Raw genomic sequence first — 18,477 nt, 5'->3', positions numbered from 1 at the left:
CAGGCATCTAGGGACAAGGAAATGAGAGAGAATGAGAATAGGAATGAGGAAAGGGACAGAGCCAGTCTGTGATCTCTCCAAGCAGCACAGCTAACAAAGCTCTCTTTCATTCACTAAAAGACACACACGCACGTGCGCACACACACAAAGTTGGAGTGTCCATTTAAACTGATCAGGACACACACATACATTTGAGCATGTGATTTTGAACACGTGTGTAAGTTTTGCTGGATGTCTGTATATCTGTAGGTGAAACATCGCTGGTGTGAGCTGGTAGTCAAACATAAATTCACAGCTGCATATAGAGATGTTGAACACTTCCTCATTCATGACCAGGTATGTCACGGCTCACATTCAGCTTTTGAGGCTTTATAAGACTCTACTAACTTTTTCTTCAGTGAACTCTGTAGAATCCAGATACATGTTTGTTACCTACACGTGTGGCGTGTTGTAGGCTATGGGTGTTTATCTGTATGGCGAGTTGATGCTGCATGAAGACGAACGTCAGCAAGCTTTAGCACGACACTGCCTGTCCACCATCAGAGATGACATGGACCAATCAGCACGCAAGATTGTAGAGGAAATGATCCTCTAATTCAGGAAAAGAGCAGGTGGGGTTCTTTTTCAACCTTGTGCCCATTACTCCTTTCCTTGTAATGTTTAGATTAGATTAGATTAGATTAGATTAGATTAGATTAGATTAGATAAAACTTTATTGATCCCTTTGGGAGGGTTCCCTCAGGGAAATTAAGATTTCAGCAGCATCATTACAGATAAATAGAGAAAACTTCTAGATAAATTAAAATAAATTAAGTATTTACATATACAAATATAAAAGAATAAGATATGGGGAAGAGAGGAAGGGGGGAAGGGGGGGAGGCACAGCAGGAGAGATATTGCACATTGTCCGGTATTGCTTATTGTTAGGCTAGGCTACTGCTCCTTCCCGTCCTCTGTCCTCCTGTTACCCCCCCCCCCCCCCCCCCCCCCCCCCCCAGAGAGGAGTTGTACAGTCTGATGGCATGAGGGACAAAGGAGTTTTTGAGTCTGTTCATTTCCTGACCTTTAAAGCTAGACGGCCTTTCGATTTCATAAAATCAGTGAAATTTAGTTCCCTCTGAAATTTGGTCATTGTGATACATGTTTATTTCTGTAATATCTTTAAAAAAAAAAAACCCAGTCCATTCTGTGGCTGGGAAGTTATTTAATTTGAAGGGATTCCCTAGCAAATAATGTGCATGAAATCGCTCGCTTCATGTAGCCAAGCAGACAGACGAAGTCCGTGTCCGCATCGGCAGGTTTACCACCTTCTTTTGGGTTTTATGGCAGCTGGCATCCAGTGTTGCATTACTGCCATCTGGTTTGCCTTGACCGTGCACTGACAGTTACATCTTTCTGTCGCTAAACGAACAGCTGATCACATCGAGGTGCTCGTTGACCGCCGATATTTATTAGTTTGGTTCTGCGTTTCCTTTCCTTTGCAACATAATGTCCTTTCTTCTCGCTTTCCGTTACTGTAGTCGGGCTTTCATGTTTGCAAACGCACGCCTTCCATTTTTCTCTCCTGTTTCAAATTTGTATCTCACAATGCCTTGAATGAACGGGGAAAGCCCACGACGTGATGCATGACGTAGTATCTTGACTTGAGTCATAGTGAAGCAAGAAAAAATAGCGGAGAATTTAGGGCCATTTTTAAAATTAATTGTTCAATTAAAAAAAAATGAATAAAATTGGAAGTCTGTGATTCGAATTCAGTAGTTTTCAGTCCACTAAGCAAAAATAATTGGGTGTCAGGGAAAATTATTTTTATGACCTACACTTGAAAAATCTGAAAGGCAGTCTACCTTTAACTGTTAGCAGCGGCTGTAATGTACATCTGAGAGCACAAACAATTGAATGAGATCTATTAAAAAAGGGACAATCCAAAATTTCGTTTTTCATTTTTTTTCCTCCCCTGATTTTATCAGCAAGATTTTATGGAAGGGGATGCATGTTTTTGTATCCAAGTCTGCACCAAAGTTTAATTTCCTCTAAAAGGAAACTTCCTGGACAGGACAATTCTGAATGTTTCTGAAAACAAATCATTAATGAAAGGAAAGCACTGTGCTCTGAAGTATGGACTTGCATGCCTTAAAATGGGAAAAATGGGCCATTGTTTTTACAACATGGCCTTTTGAAACAGTTCACTCAGTGCCTTGACCACCTTGGACATTTATTCTGCCTTCACCCTCTTCCAGAAATCCTGTCAAATTCTGTTTGTAAGAATAATAATTTTGGAACACTTTCCTCAAACCGATCTGGGGAACAAGAAAATAGGCTCTCTAAGTGTTTTCCTTCCTTCATAACAGGGCTTTAAAGAGAGAGTAGCAGTTCTCACTACTTGCTTGTCCACCTTTTCATCAGGATTTTTTGTTGTGCTCTGAAGCATCATGGGAGAAATTCCCAGGCTTCTCATTACCGTCTTGTGTTTGTTGCTTCCTTCTGAGCTGTGAACGAAAGACATATGGTGTGAACTGTGGCCAGAAAGGGAGTAATGGCTTTGAAGCCGCCTACCTTACCGTGCCTTCACGCATCGATATGATCCTGTTTAAACGAGCAGCATGTCACATAGGGCCTCGCTTGAAGGAGCAGCTAAATACTTGTCAGCCTCTGGGAAAAGAGGACTTATGGGCCCTGCTAGGCTGGTAGATAAATCCATTAGCCATCTCCTGCCAACCTTTTTTTGGTGTAGTCACCTCGCTTTTATCCACCAACGAGACAGCTTTATGTGTTTGGAAATAGGCAAGAGAGGAGTGGCTTTTTTCAGGCTGTGAGGATTTCTGCTGGCTGCAGCACAGATAAATCATGCTGGCTGCAACAGCTATCTGACATCCCAGGCCTGGGACATAGCATTTGCATTTGGGCCCATTTGTCTTTGTCGGACTATGACTGGTTGTTGTTATTAATTTGCTCGCCAGGCGCCTTCAGGTTACTCGTCCTCTGCACTTGGTAGATAGAGGCTGATGGTAATAGATGACACCTGTTGTTCTGAGGGTGTGTGGTGGAATAAATCATGTAGCACAACACCTAGAGGCTGTCCACACGGCAATGGATTCAGGTGAATCTGATAAAATTGTTTATCGTTTCGGCCTGGCGTCCACACGGCACCGGCGTTTTGGGTGCCCCAAAACGATATTTTTTGAGAACACGTTCCAGAGTGGAAAAATCTGGCAACGGCGCCGTTGCGAAGTCGTCTAGATGAGTAGAACGGATTTGTTTACGATGACGTGACAACCACATGACTAGAACAAGCAGCACTCTCGCTGTTTTGTATGAACCACTGCATTGCATTCACTTTTGTATACAGCTTTTCTTTTAAATAAACAAGTAACTGAACCATTTCTTGAATTTCTTTTTTATTGGATAAGACTGCTTTTCAAAATGTTCACACACAATAAGAAAATTAAGTTATATAAAACTATGCACACTAATAAAACTAATTTGTACACACAGAAGGCACGATTTCCTCGCGTAGTCACAGCCATCTTCTTCTTGTTGTTGTGTGTTCCTGTGAGTGCTTCACGCCGGGTACAGGAAGGGGTTTATGCGCATGCGTCCTACTTCTATTGTTCTGGTGTCTCCGATGGGACTGTCTTACAGCGCACGTAGAGGTGTGGCATGTGTATTGCATCGTTTTCAGCAAGCGTTGCGTTGCCATATGTACCTGATATTTTACTGATCCGTTGCCCATGTGGACGCGATATTTTTTTAAATAAAATCTCGTTGCCGTTGTCGTGTGGATGTAGCCCTAGTTTATGAGCACAGAAATGTGGTCAATTCTTATGCTTTTAATACGAGAAACCACATGAAAAATGAAACCTTAAATCATCTAAAATAGATTCCTTTTAACTTGGTTTGTTTTTAGCACAGTATTTTTGTCCATGCTTTTAACATCGACATTATATATAGCTTACTATCAGTGTACAGGCTTTAAAAAGTCAAAGACGAGTGTGAAGGGCATGTATGAGCTTTCTCTAAAATCTTCCTCAATGTGGCTAACGAGGGCCATAACCTCAGCTCAGTCGAGCGTTACCAATTACAGGAGTGTGTGAGCATCCGCAGCTCTTTCCTTTCATGTCGGGGGCTGTGTGGGTTCCTGGCGTGCTGATTTGTGACTTAAGATAAAAATCACATTGCCAGGGATTACCACACAACCACCGCCTGAACAGCTGCCATAGTAACCGGAGGAAACATTGCAGGTTTGAAGAAATACAAATAAAAGAAGGGGCGACGGACACAGGAGGGTGGTAGGTGAGCCTTTGAGAAAGAAAGTAGACAGTTTTAGAGGAGGACCCCCCAAAGCATGGGTGTTACTGACTGTGTACACAGAGAAGACTCTCTCAGGCCAGGTGCAGAGCTTAGCTGATTGGTGAACAGTGATTGAGCTCTTTGTTCACAGTGGCTAAGTTCTGCACTTGATGTGAGCATGACTAAGAAAAAGGAGAAAACCGACAAAGGATGAAAAGAGCAGGAGATAGTTTGCCCTTCCAATGGCAGAGGATATAAAGTGTTTTATAATTAATCCTGTAACCTGTCTTCACTAACGAGTGGATGTCAGAGTGGTGCGAAAAAGAACATGGAAAAGGCCCCAGGAAAGGAGGCCTGTAAGATCAGCACAATAGGACTGCATTCTCAGTTTTATTTTTGTTTCCATTGCAAAGGTTTCCAAAATACCAGCCACCCAGTCAATTTCCTATACATTCCAAAGATGGTGAGCTGATTTAAAGCAAAGGTCATACCAAAGTGAGTAATTCTTTTACTACTGATGACTAAAGACCAACAGACCAAGCTGATAGTGAGAATCTTTCCCATTATCCTCCTACAACTCGTTCTGCCACACAATGCTTAGATTTACTTCCACTGCTACACAAAAACATAAGTCTGCGCTGTTTTACTGCCTCAGAAGGGGTGGAATTCTGAAAACAGGTGGCTTAGAAAGTCAGAAACATTTAGCCACAAAAAGATAGAAACATCTGCATTTCTGGGCTTAAAAAATAAATACATACAGGTCTACTTTTAGAACAGCTGCTTAAAATAGACAAGACAGCAGTGGAGACAGGAAATACAGCGAGTGAGTGGACAGCTAACGGCCCAGTCTGCCAGCACACTGTCACCCAAGTCATGACGGATATAGGAGATAAATATGAAGTCTGGGAGAAGCTGGGCCATAAATGTCTATATTTAGAAACTGGTTAAAGATGCATTACCATCAGAAGGCTAGCACAAATGGAATTAGTGGCACAGGCTGTATTTAAAATATCATTAAGTTCTATTCCAGGGGAAATGAAGTGCTAAGTATCTTCCGTGGAAGCGAATTAGTCCCGTCTGACGGTTTGTGTATGGATCTTATATAGGCTGTGTTAAGAGAGAGCCAAGAGCCAAATGGACCTGGCCTCCCGTGCCTACTGAGCTGATTACAGTACTGCAGAAACACTGGCTCAGTTCAGCAGGAACAGGAGTCTGGTCTATAGACCCCTGAACCTACAACATCCTCCTGTGGTGGTGAAGTACTGATGACATATGGTGGATCCAGCTGGGATGCTCATGGCATTTATGCCAGTAATGGACATTTTTCTAACAGCAATCCAGTCGAGTTGTGAGGATTGTATTGTAGGTGAAATGGATAAAATAAGTATGTGAGAGAGTTTCACTTTCTGTCAGTCTTTGTTTTTAACACCCATATTTTAAATCCATATCCACTTGTTTCTCTCTCTGAACAGGACCAGATGCAGGCTCTCTTCTTCAGGCTCAGTCCTCAGAGTGTGAAATCAGCTCAGGGAATTCCTCAGCAACACACGGGCGTTTGACATCACAGCTAATCACCACCTTTTTCAAAGAGGGGAGAAAATATATACATTACACACACAGAACAACCGAGAAAATACGTTCTAAGGAACCCAAGTGTATCATGGTAGAGAACTCTTACATTCATATTATCAATTAATAATATTTTTAAACTCAATGTTGTTCTGCTCCACTGGAAGAATTTCACTAGACTACACCAACTGCAGAAGCAAATACATGCTAACTCCATTACAAACATAGCAAGCTGACTCATATTTTCATGCAAAACATGACACCTCAGCATAAGACAGTTAGTTAGGACTATTTGAAAATACAAAGGTCAGTTTCTGGGATTTAATCTTGCTTGGTCAGAGGATGCTATAACTACTGAAATGCTACTGCTATACAGCTTTTATTGCTACATTATTTAAGCACCATGGCAATGAAATAATTCATATTACAGTAGTGCTTATTTCCATTGTGACTTCCAATTATGTGACTTCATTGTCAGTTCTATTGTTCTTTTTTATATGTCATGTTTATGTTGTTTTAAGGATTTTGGAAATAAAATGAAAGGTGCTCTACAATGCTTTATATGATCATAACCTGATCTTAGCTGGATAAGGAAGTATACTGGACATGTGCAACAGCAGTGTAGTTCTTAAATTAGATTTAGCTTTAGTTTTAGTGCAGGAGAGCACTATAGTAGTATAAGGCTGGATGTGGTATATGTAATGGTGGTTTAAGAAAGACTGGGACAGAGCAAAAGAACAGAGGAGGAGGCTGTGCTGAGAGACTGAGGCCAGCTGGAAAACCAACAATGATTGATTTAGGTAACCTTTAGATTTAGCCACATCTTTGTGCTGGGGGGGTGGGGGAAGGGAGAGGAAGAATTACTACTCCCTCATGTCTACAATATGTAAAGACATTGATTTTATTAAAATACAAGAACAAATTTGTGCCCAGTTGTCAATCAAGTTTGTCAGCAGTACTTCTGGCCTTATTACTTTTTATTTTTCAGGTAAATTGCTGAGTGTACAGCACACCATCTTCAACTGGTTGTCTTTCCCATTTTTATACAATATCAGCCAACATCAAGGCTTGGGTATTAGCTGATATCAGATACTGGCCTCAATACTGACATAGTTTTAGTAATCTAGCCTGCAATCAGTTAGCTTCGGTTTAAGTTATGCAGAAAACAAATAAAAACAGTAGTGACATGATTTGGTGTGTCCGTTCATGTTCCAGGTCAGCGTTGTGTCAGTCAACATATGTACACAAGAAAATATAGGTAATTGATTTGGATTAGAGAACATAAAGTCAATCAGAACGTTTCCTGCAACGGATATGGAAAAGGATGTGATTCAGATCCTGCGAGCTTCCTCACTGCACAGAAACAGGACAGCAAAAACAAAGCACATACTTACCTGCATGGCTTCAAAATATCACTTACCAAAAAATGAATGAATGAAAGAAAGAGAAAATTTCATAACCTCTGTACATATTTTCCTGAATTGGGTCCTTTTTTTAAATACTGATTTCCTTATGTTTACATATGTCTAGTCCTTTTAATTAGTCCGATATGTCATCGCATATTGTCCCTGGCTTTCAAAATAAAACCAGCAGCTGTGCTCAGCATATAAATGTCATTTTCAACAGTCCATACTTTCAGTGGGGAACCATACAATGCCAGGAATCCTTTTCCTAATCAACAGCTTACCGCATGCCAGCGTTTGGGCAAGTCCACATGTTATGTGCAGCCTGAGGCACTATGCTGTGTGGAGTCTGTCCTCAAGCATCCTGAACCTGGCATCCAGTGCACCGTCTCCTTTTAGTCTCTGATGCATCGCAGAAAGCATACACATGGCACTGCACCTCACACCAGCATCAGTCAGCACCTTCACACAAAAATAGCAACGTTGCTTGACCACAGGTACAAGAACGAGTCAAATGAAAACACTATCATCATGCATTGTTTGTGGCAAACAATACATACAATTTCTACATAATTTCCATCTTGTTCAATACAAATGTTCCAGCACTTGTGGAACAAGTGCCCAGGCTCGTTCTAGAAAAATTAAAGTTTCCGTTTGTCTCACCTTCTTACATGAAGGTTTACAGTCATTTTAAATGTTTAGTGGACAAGTCAAGACCTGTCCAACTGCCTTAATGAGATCAAAACTGACCTTTTTAACCTTGTGCACAATATGACCAATTTAATTAAAATCACATTAATGACATTTAGTAGACGCTCTTATCCGAAGCAATGTACAACATATCCAAAGCAGCCTGGCGAACAGTTGGGGCTTGGGTGCCTTGCTAAAGGGCACTTCAGCCATTCCTGCTGGTCCAGGGAATCAAACCAGCAACCTTTTGGTCTTAAAGCTGCTTCTCTAACCATTAGGACATGGCTTCCCAATTAATCAATACTGATCACTCATTTCTCCCCATAGTAATCATTCATCCAAAAAAAAAAAAAACTTTTCTCTCACTCTCTAAGCATCATCTGATTTTTTTTTACCATGTTCATTTTACTCTCCAAAAGGAAAAAAACAAAATGAATCAATAATATCTCATGTTTTGTGTCAAAGAGTAAAAATGCAGAGTTGGCATGTTTTGAAACTACCACTTTCACAATCAAATCAAACCTTAATTCACAAAACCAGTCAGTCAATCTATACACTATGTCCTGCCTGAATATCCTGTATCATTCTGAAATGCATCATGCAACAGGTATGCCTGTCTTTTCACTCACCTCAGTTTATGCATAAGACTGAGATTTTAACAATGTACTATTAAGAATATAAAGACAAAAAGAAGAATGTGAAACCCAAAACAATGTCCGTCACTGTCAAGTCTCTGAATCAGTGACGGAGAGAGCAGCTGCAGTACGAAAGCAGAAAGCTGGAGGTTGTAAACTTGTTTTTGTTCAGTATTGAGGGACAGACTAAAACGTTCTCCATTTTACAAGGGGCTGTAAACAGCCGGGAGTACACTTGGATATGTTTCTCTCTCTGCATACCACAGAAACCCCTATACAGTAAATATAGGCACTAGAGACCAGGCCACCTAGTTCTGCACTAGTTCGCTTTGATGATGGGGCCATTAAGTGTAGATATCTCTCAGTGAACCAAGTGTACAGTATGTTTTTTACCTTCTGTATAACATCTGTCGTCCTGCTGGTTGATGCTTGAGAAAATATGGCAAAGTTCAGTAGAAGACTGAGAACAAGGTTTGCTGACAGAGTGCAGAGCAGCTCGTTCACAGCAAACAGTTGTTCAGGACACAGAGTGTGGGTGAGGAAGAGGCTCCTTAAATCACTCCATGCCTGTCTTGCTACCAACTAGCAGAAAGGGTAGAATAAAGTAGCAATCAGTAATTTTATACTCTCTGTTTAAGCCAAGTTTATGCAAAATCAAGTCAAGTGGGTTTTTATTGTCATTCCTCTGTATAGCCTGGAATGAAATGCCGTTTCTCCAGGACCATGGTGCAATACGTATATCAATATGCAAGAGTACATTAAGTGCAAATACACAACAGTGTGAGATGAGTGCAGGACAATAAATACACATAACAGAACAATAAATACATAGAACATGGGCTGTAAACAGTAAACTAGTAGCAGCAATATGTTTAGTGTTCCATAAAGTGTATGATGCAGCTTTATAAAGTGCAGATGTGCACTTTATACATTTCGTCACACTGGGTCAGGCGTTTGACTAGCCCAGGTGAGTGTTGTGGGGGGGCAGCAGACATCAGGGATGTACAATGGTGCTTGAAAGTTTGTGAACCCTTTAGAATTTTCTATATTTCTGCATAAATATGATCAAAAACATCATCAGATTTTCACACAAGTCCTAAAAGTAGATAAAGAGAACCCAGTTAAACAAATGAGACAAAAATATTATACTTGGTCATTTATTTATTGAGAAAAATGATCCAATATTACATATCTGTGAGTGGCAAAAGTATGTGAACCTTTGCTTTCACTATCTGGTGTGACCCCCTTGTGCAGCAATAACTGCAACTCAACGTTTGCGGTAACTGTCGATCAATCCTGCACACCGGCTTGGAGGAATTTTAGCCCGTTCCTCCATACAGAACAGCTTCAACTCTGGGATGTTGGTGGGTTTCCTCACATGAACTGCTCGCTTCAGGTCCTTCCACAGCATTTCGATTGGATTAAGGTCAGGACTTTGACTTGGCCATTCCAAAACATTAACTTTATTCTTCTTTAACCATTCTTTAGTAGAATGACTTGTGTGCTTAGGGTCATTGTCTTGCTGCATCACCCACCTTCTCTTGAGATTCAGTTCATGGACAGATGTCCTGACATTTTCCTTTAGAATTCGCTGGTATAATTCAGAATTTATTGTTCCATCAATGATGGCAAGCCGTCCTGGCCCAGATGCAGCAAAACAGGCCCAAACCATGATACTACCACCACCATGTTTCACAGATGGGATAAGGTTCTTATGCTGGAATGCAGTGTTTTCCTTTCTCCAAATATAATGCTTCTCATTTAAACCAAAAATTTCTATTTTGATCTCATCCATCCACAAAACATTTTTCCAATAGCCTTCTGGCTTGTCCACATGATCTTTAGCAAACTGCAGATGAGCAGCAATGTTCTTTTGGAGAGCGGTGGCTTTCTCCTTGCAACACTGCCATGCACACCATTGTTGTTCAGTGTTCTCCTGATGATGGACTCATGAACATTAACCTTAGCCAATGTGAGAGAGGCCTTCAGTTGCTTAGAAGTTACCCTGGGGTCTTTTGTGACCTCGCCGACTATTACCGTATTTTTCGGACTATAAGTCGCACTTTTTTCATGGTTCGGCTGGCCATGCGACTTATACTCCAGTGCAACGTATACATGTTTGTTTGTTTTTTTCACCGCGGAATAACTGGAGCTGATGCTGAGTCTGACGACAGCCACGCAGAAGAAGAGGAAACGGCGCTTCATCTGCCGCTGGAGGCAGAGTTGTTCAGAAGCGACACCGAGGATGAGGAATTCAATGGATTTGCTGATTTGGAGTGAAATCATCAGCTTGATAAACTTGATTGACCTGTGTTTTATTATTAATGATAGGCCTATAGTTATTTAAATAAGTTATGTAGTGATTTTAGGCAGTGCTTAATTTGTGAAGTGGGAGGTCCCGGAACGCAGGAGGTGGGTGGGTCCGGCGACTCAAAAAAAAAAAAAGGCGGGGGATGGTTTACTATAACTTTACGCACATGCGCTTATTGTGTGTGTAAAATAATAATAATAATAATAATAATAATAATAATAATATCAGACATTATGATCTTAGAAAACGCTTCAAACAGTTACAGACAGTAATATGTCGTGATATTATATTATAAAATATTAATTTTTATTAGTCTATATATTAAATTATATATTACATTTATCTTCTAAAATAACAGACTGTACTCATCACAACCGGTTTATTTCACCATTGGAGATCAGATCACACAAGACATGAGTTAAATGACTCATTTTAAGGATTTAAGTAGGGCAGGGGTTCTCAACCTTTTGCAACCTGGGCCCCACCAAAGCTGGTTCATTGCAGTTGGGGGCCCCTCTTCTCGCCCCGCCCCCATCCCCCCCCCAACACACTCACCCGCAGTGACGCCACCCGACCTACAGCACCTTATATAGATAGATAGATAGATAGATAGATAGATAGATAGCCCTGGGCTAGATTATTATTATTATTATTATTATTATTATTATCATTATTTTTATTATTATTATTAGTAGTAGTAGCAGTAGCAGCAGTAGTAGCATTATCCATTCCATAGAAATACATAGGCCTATTATCATTATTAGGCTATTGTTATAATTGGCAGTAGCACCACATTTCTAATCTGCTTTCGGGCATTATTATTATTATTATTATTATTATTATTATTGCCTATTATCATTACTAAGCTGTTGGCAGTAGTACAAGACTTATGTTCTTTCAGGCATTATTATTATTATTAGGCCTATTATTATTATTATTATTATTTATTATTATTATTATTGCTGTTGTTGGTTGTTGATATTATTATTATTATTATTATTATTATTATTATTATTATGCTATTATTATTAATAGGCATCATTATTATTATTATTATTATTATTATTAGTGTTTTTATTAGGTATTTTATTAGGCTTATCATTAGCTGGCTATTGATATCATTGGGAATTGGGACCAGGCGTGAATTTAGGTTTTACTTTTTACTGTGCCTTTGTGATCTGCATTTGCGTTAATGCGAGACCTGAGCCTGCTTTGCCTTACAAAGATCCTCGATTCTTGGCGAAATGTTTGACAAGCACAGTCTCAAGTCATCCTCAATTTGCGCACGATTGCGATATTTCGTTTTGAGCGCAGTCATTTTTGAAAATCCTGCCTCACACAAGTAGGTCGATGCGAATGGGATGAGCAGTTTCAAGGCTACGTCACACAGTTGCGGGTACTCCTGCATCAATGCTGCCCAGAATGTCGAAAGAGGGCATGAGGTGAAGACTGCCTTAAGTCTACTGTCACTCTTCAGCTCAATAAGCTGTTCCTGCATGTCAACTGGAAGTTCGTCAGCAGTACACACAAATGGATCTCGAACCCACGCAAAAGAGCGATAATCCTCTGTGAAGTATGCCGCAAACTGTTTTCTCATTACCGACAGGTGCTCTGACGCTGCTTGAAAGACAGATGAGAAATCGTGGGAAGTGCCTGCATTACTGATAAAGTCTGTAAGGCTTGGGAACATATCACAGTTCCCCCGACTGATGCGGCCACACACACAAGATTTTATGATAGATTGATGATAGATTTTATAATAGTATTGATTTGTATGTAATAGTCCAATGTCCTGCATTTTGACATGGGTAAATGTGTTGCATCTGCTTAGCTACTATAGTCTGTTAGCCCCAGATTTTTTTTTTCCTCCATACATGAAGCCTACTCGCGACCCCCCTGGAGTACCTCCGCGCCCCACCAGGGGGGCGCGCCCCCCCGGTTGAGAACCACTGAAGTAGGGGATTTAAAAGCGGTTGTTTTTTGTTTTTTTTCACTAGGCGGTTGTTTTTACTACCGTACCTGTCTTTGGAGATGATATACCTATAGCCTACTTGACCTCTGATTTGATGAAATAAAATTCGACAAAAATGAAGAATGACACTCCTCGATGATGACTACAGCTTTAATAACACAGATGAAAGAGCCATGGGGCGATAATAAGCCCTACCGGTAAAAATATTCTAAAAGCAAACTGATTAATGCATCAGTAATAGGCTACTAATATTAGTTATAATAATAATATAGGCTATTAGTAATAACGATAGTGATAGTATTAAAGATAGTAGTAGATATTTAAAATAATCAGACTAGGCTACTTACAGGGCAAAGGGCGCGTTATCACTGCTCAGCTGTTCGTTTATTAAATAAACAATGCAGTCGCGCAGTAACCACGCGCCGCTTATCAGATACAATCACAGATTCTATGGATAGAATAACCCTTCAAAAAAGTGCGACTTATAGTCCGGTGCGACGTATATATGTTTTTTTCGTCTTCATAATGCATTTTTTGGCTGATGCGACTTGAACTCCGGAGCGACGTATAGTCCGGAAAATACGGTACACACCTTGCTCTTGGAGTGATCTTTGTTGGTTGACCACTCCTGGGGAGGGTAACAGTGGTCTTTAATCTCCTCCATTTGTACACAATCTGTCTGACTGTGGATTGGTGGAGTCCAAACTCTTTAGAGATGGTTTTGTAACCTTTTCCAGCCTGATGAGCATCAACAACGCTTTTTCTGAGGTCCTCAGAAATCTCCTTTGTTCGTGCCATGATACACTTCCACAAACATGTGTTGTGAAGATCAGACTTTGATAGATCCCTGTTCTTTAAATAAAACAGGGTGCCCACTCACACCTGATTGTCATCCCATTGATTGAAAACACCTGACTCTAATTTCACCTTCAAATGAACTGCTAATCCTAGAGGTTCACATACTTTTGCCACTCACAGATATGTAATATTGGATCCTTTTCCTCAATAAATAAATGACCAAATATAATATTTTTGTCTCATTTGTTTAACTGGGTTCTCTTTATCTACTTTTAGGACTTGTGTGAAAATCTGATGATGTTTTGGGTCATATTTATGCAGAAATATAGAAAATTCTAAAGGGTTCACAAACTTTCAAGCACCACTGTAACTGTTGGAGTCTGCTCATGGTGGCATGGATGCTACTGTATCTTCTGCCAGATGGCAGGAAAGTGAAGAGTCCATGCGATGGGTGAGAGGGGTCATCTGTAATACTGGTGGCTTTGCAAAATGTGTATGATAATGTATGAGAACCATACAACAAACTTCTAATATAAAGATGGTAATAAGATTTGAGGAAGCTCTATAAATTTGTACTTGTATACATTTTATATTTTTATTCATTTTAAACCATTTCATTTTCTCTGATCTGGTAAAATAGGCTACCCTGCTACAGAAACCTTGCAGCATGTTTCCTAAAAATAATTTTGAACATTCCTTATATATCAGTATATCCATCCATCCATCCATCCATCCATCCATCCATTATCTGTAACCACTTATCCTGTGCAGGGCAAGCAGGAGCCTATCCCAGCTGACTGACTATGGGTGAGAGGCGGGGTACACCCTGGACAAGTGGCCTGGTCATCGCAGGGCTGACACATAGAGACAAACAACCATTCACACTCATGGTCAATTTAGGTTAGGTTAATTGGTGGCTCTAAATTGACTGTAGGTGTGTGTGTGTGTGTGTGTGCATCAGTATAGCATAATGTAAATGATTTAACTATTTCAGATTATCACCACACTGTTATGTAATACCTTTTGACAGCTTTACCATGCTGCATCTAATTTCAGTTACGCTTGTTTAGCTGGATGTCTTACATTGTGCTGAGTACTCTGGTGCCCTCTGCTGGTGGGGTGGTGGTAGAATGTCAAGAGGAAGAGCAGAGGCTCCGATTGCTCAGATCCTACTGAGACCAACAGCTTAGCAGCTACATCTATCCAATCACCACACTGGACAAGCAAGAACCAGGCCTCGAACACATCCCTGTGCCCCCTACAACACAGTCAGGACAGAAAAGAAAGCTGGGCAATGATTGTATGAAAGATGGAGCGATATCACAGAACCCAGACATTGCACAATGGTTCAGTGAGTCCAGAGGATGAGAATATTTGGACATCATTTGTGGTCTTTATCCCATTCATCAGCCAAAATGTAAGCAGCTGGCACTCTCACCAAGGAGTTAATGCTACTTTTTTTTAAAAGATTTTTTGGGGGGCTTTTTCCACCTTTATTGGATAGGACAGTGTAGAGACAGGAAACAAGCGGGAGAGAGACGGGGAGGGATCGGGAAATGACCTCGGGTCGGAATCGAACCCGGGTCCCCGGATTTATGGTATGGCACCTTATCCACCTGAGCCACGACGTCTCAGTTAATGCTACTTTTCTACCACGAAACAAAAACAAAAAACAGACCCACCAACATGGGAGCACTACACTGACAGAGAAGGGTTAGGAGAGTGCTTCTTGCATGCGTCACGACACCACAAAGAAAACATCTATCCATCTTGTACATATATTAGCTGAAGGAAATCTCATAAGCACTGAGGATTACATCTTCAGGCCTCAATGTTAAACTTTTGCCACCTCTTGCCTTTTAGGGCAAATGGTCTCAAAAATTTTTTGCCCTCCTTGAATTTCTTTTTGCCCTAAAATTTTGCGGTATTTCAGCAAGTTTTTAAGTACACAGTTCAAGGCAATACTGATATGTTTTCTAAGGGGTATAATTGAATTATTTAGACAAAAGTACATGTTCAAAAAAAAAATTTAAAAACATAATTCTGCAACAGAAGAACAAGTCCTGAAAACAATATAAATCAATAAATACATTTATAAATATACAAATATATGATTTATGTTTTTTGTTATACAAAAAACAAATCAATATCATATATAAGACTTGCGTATGGTACGAGTACATAATACATCTTTTTATGTAGAGTTTAGGACACTTTGTTTTGCCTATAACAATGACTAGCAATATTGTAAAGATGAATTATAAAACATAAAACAGGAGTCTGTACTGCAGTACTGTCTTATCATTCAGTTTGCCATTGCATTAAGGAAGAACTTAAACAACCTGTCCTCCTCATCTACATCAGCTTCCTGTGCAGCCTCTGAAAATTGTGGACGCTGTTCACGCTGTCCCTCCATCCACCATAGGTGGACTGCCCTCTCAGCATTATATGCATCAAGATCTGGGCCCTGTAGAGCAGGGGTTCTCAACCTTTTCTGCTTTAAGGCCCACCTGTTCATACTTGTACCGAGTCGGGGCTCATTAAAAAAGATCCCCAATTATTTTGGCTCATCTATTCAATTAGAATCTAATAATCTATTTTAAAGTGTATTAATGAGATGCAATATCATGCCCTGTTACAGATGGGAATTTAAATAAATGCAATAAAAACTAATTTTTAGATTGTAGGTATTGTATTTAAAACTGTATGGATGTGCCAGAAGCCAAACCATGCATGCAGGGCATTCTCAGTCAAAAGGGATTAATGATCAAAAAGTGGAGTCTGGTCCATTAACACAAGAACTTATTGCCATGTTTGTGTTCAGTAAACAAGCAGGTTATTAAAACCAAGAAGTACACTCAGAAGAAGTGGATATAGAAACCACTTAATGGGATAGATCCTTACACACTAACAAAGAAGGATTTTTCCTATGAAAGAAAAATTTACCACCTAAATTTGACATTAGTAGAATAAAATTTGATCCTATTGTAGCCGTAACTAAATACAAAGACAATAGTTATGCATACGATTAATTAACTTAATGTGAAGATAATTAACAGATAATCAACAGATTAAGTTTTTTTTGTTCAAAAGATTGTGTATATTTTTAGTCTTTTGTATTTGTAATTATTTGTATCTGTACATGCACGACCCCACCAGCTCTGCTGATCAACTTATTGTGTTTAAAGTTATTCATTCTTTATGAGTTGGAAAATTATCCATCCACTGAGTTCCCTGACATCTCAAACTACCTGGTGCTGCAGACCTTGTTCTACACAGACACACAGATGAAAACCTGGAAGAGCATAGAGGAGTACAACTTTTTATATGTGGCTGGGCTAAAGATCCGGGGATCAGGATATTGCAAGATAAATCCTGTATCGTTTTTGCCTGGGTAAATAAGAGTTTCTGGGCTTTTTTTGTCCGTGTCTTTGCGATGGTTGCTAGGACGCTACAAGTTTTGGTATCGGGTGTAAACAAATAACTGCCACTCAATTCCCAATCCTCCCTGCTCTTCTCTTCCAGCAGGCATCAGAGATCCATATAATTACCCACAAACATATCTCTCTCTGTGTGTGTACATGCACACGCTCTTGTGTGTGTGTGTGTGTGTGTGCACGCACGCGATCTCCAGTCACATTTGATTCTTTTGACTGCTGAGAATCCCCGGTCACAGATGCTACTTGATAGGGGGATGGTAAACACTATATGTACCACTTTAAGAACACGCACACAAATGTGCACGTGTCTGAAATAAGCCAATCAGAATCGCCATTACAAATCGGGTAGAAAGAACCAAAATTATCATCAAAGGGGAGGCGAGGATGCTGGTTAATACGTCTTGTTTTTTGTAATGTACTCGCTGGAAAATCTTTTTTTAGATTATTTTTTGGGGGCTTTTTCCACCTTTCTTGGATAGGACAGTGTAGAGACAGGAAATGAGCGGGAAAGAGACGGGGAGGGATCGGGAAATGACCTCGGGTCGGAATCGAACCCGGGTCCCCGGATTTATGGTATGGCGCCTTATCCACCTGAACCACGACATGTTCTTGCTTTTGAAGGCCGAGCTTGTGGCCTTCATTATTATTTTGAAACAATCTGACTTTCAGTTCTTTGTTCCTTCGCTTCTTCCACGTAAGGGCGAGATATTGCTGCTGAGGCAAGCATATCCAGCGGAGAAGTCTGACGACTGATCTACTCATTCTCCATACCGAGTACTCCGCCATTACTGCTCAGCTCACACTCCGGGAGAACTGGTGCAACTGAAGTAACTTTCCTTTTCATGTAGTCTTCTTTTCTTAATTGTTGGTACTGCACCCTCTTTCAATACGGGCTTATAGCCAATGCTCCTCAACAGATCAGAGGTTTCGTACGAGTCCTCAGTAAAATGTACAGAGCAGAGGAGAGACCACATCGTAGGTGCCCAATCTGTGAATTTCTCGCAAAACGCGTCCAAAACTTTGCAGTTTGAACATTCTTGGACCATGAACGCAACATAAATCCACCTTCTGTTGTGTTGATGCACCCGCCAGCAACACATCTGCATGGCATGGCGATATATTAGCTCAAAATGGAGGATCGGAGTTGCGGTTAGCTCTGTGTTTTAGTATAGTGGAAATGGCGATGAGACCGACAGACTTCCTGCTGTGACATCATGGACGTCAACGTCATTCACTCAGACCGCTACCTATATGAATCATTTTAATCGTAAAAATTACTATATTAGATTTATTGTTAATGCTTAAAACTATTCCTATGGCATTCTTGAGGTCTCAAGGCATTTATAAACTAGAAGTGAGGCCATGGTTCTGC

General features: G+C 40.3%; 2 protein-coding genes across 6 annotated transcripts in view; one reads left to right on the top strand and one right to left on the bottom strand.

Moving 5' to 3' along the window:
* aopep (aminopeptidase O (putative)) overlaps window positions 1–7,046 on the top strand; it is a 126,419-nt gene extending 119,373 nt beyond the window's left edge. For 4 of the 5 annotated variants that reach the window (XM_060931919.1, XM_060931918.1, XM_060931922.1 and 1 more), the window contains 3 exons: window positions 250–336; window positions 455–611; window positions 5,760–5,845. In XM_060931919.1, the coding sequence (XP_060787902.1) occupies window positions 250–336; window positions 455–595 (228 nt within the window). In that variant the 3' untranslated portion in view covers window positions 596–611; window positions 5,760–5,845. Of the gene's footprint in view, window positions 1–249; window positions 337–454; window positions 612–5,759 lie in introns of all 5 variants that reach the window. The other variant, XM_060931920.1, reaches the window with a different exon arrangement.
* The window catches only part of fancc (FA complementation group C), a 91,912-nt gene continuing 76,867 nt past the window's right edge, over window positions 3,433–18,477 (bottom strand). The window contains exons 13-16 of the mRNA XM_060931925.1: window positions 14,749–14,923; window positions 8,978–9,166; window positions 7,544–7,721; window positions 3,433–5,865 (exon numbers count right to left, since the gene is read on the bottom strand). Coding sequence (XP_060787908.1) covers window positions 7,593–7,721; window positions 8,978–9,166; window positions 14,749–14,923 — 493 coding nt within the window. The 3' untranslated portion in view covers window positions 3,433–5,865; window positions 7,544–7,592. The remainder of the gene's footprint in view (window positions 5,866–7,543; window positions 7,722–8,977; window positions 9,167–14,748; window positions 14,924–18,477) is intronic.

This window comes from Neoarius graeffei, chromosome 10 (assembly GCF_027579695.1).
Source record: "Neoarius graeffei isolate fNeoGra1 chromosome 10, fNeoGra1.pri, whole genome shotgun sequence".
Classification (NCBI taxonomy): Eukaryota; Metazoa; Chordata; class Actinopteri; order Siluriformes; family Ariidae; genus Neoarius; species Neoarius graeffei.
Note: the sequence above shows the minus strand (reverse complement) of the source record. Positions and strands in the feature narration are given on the sequence as shown.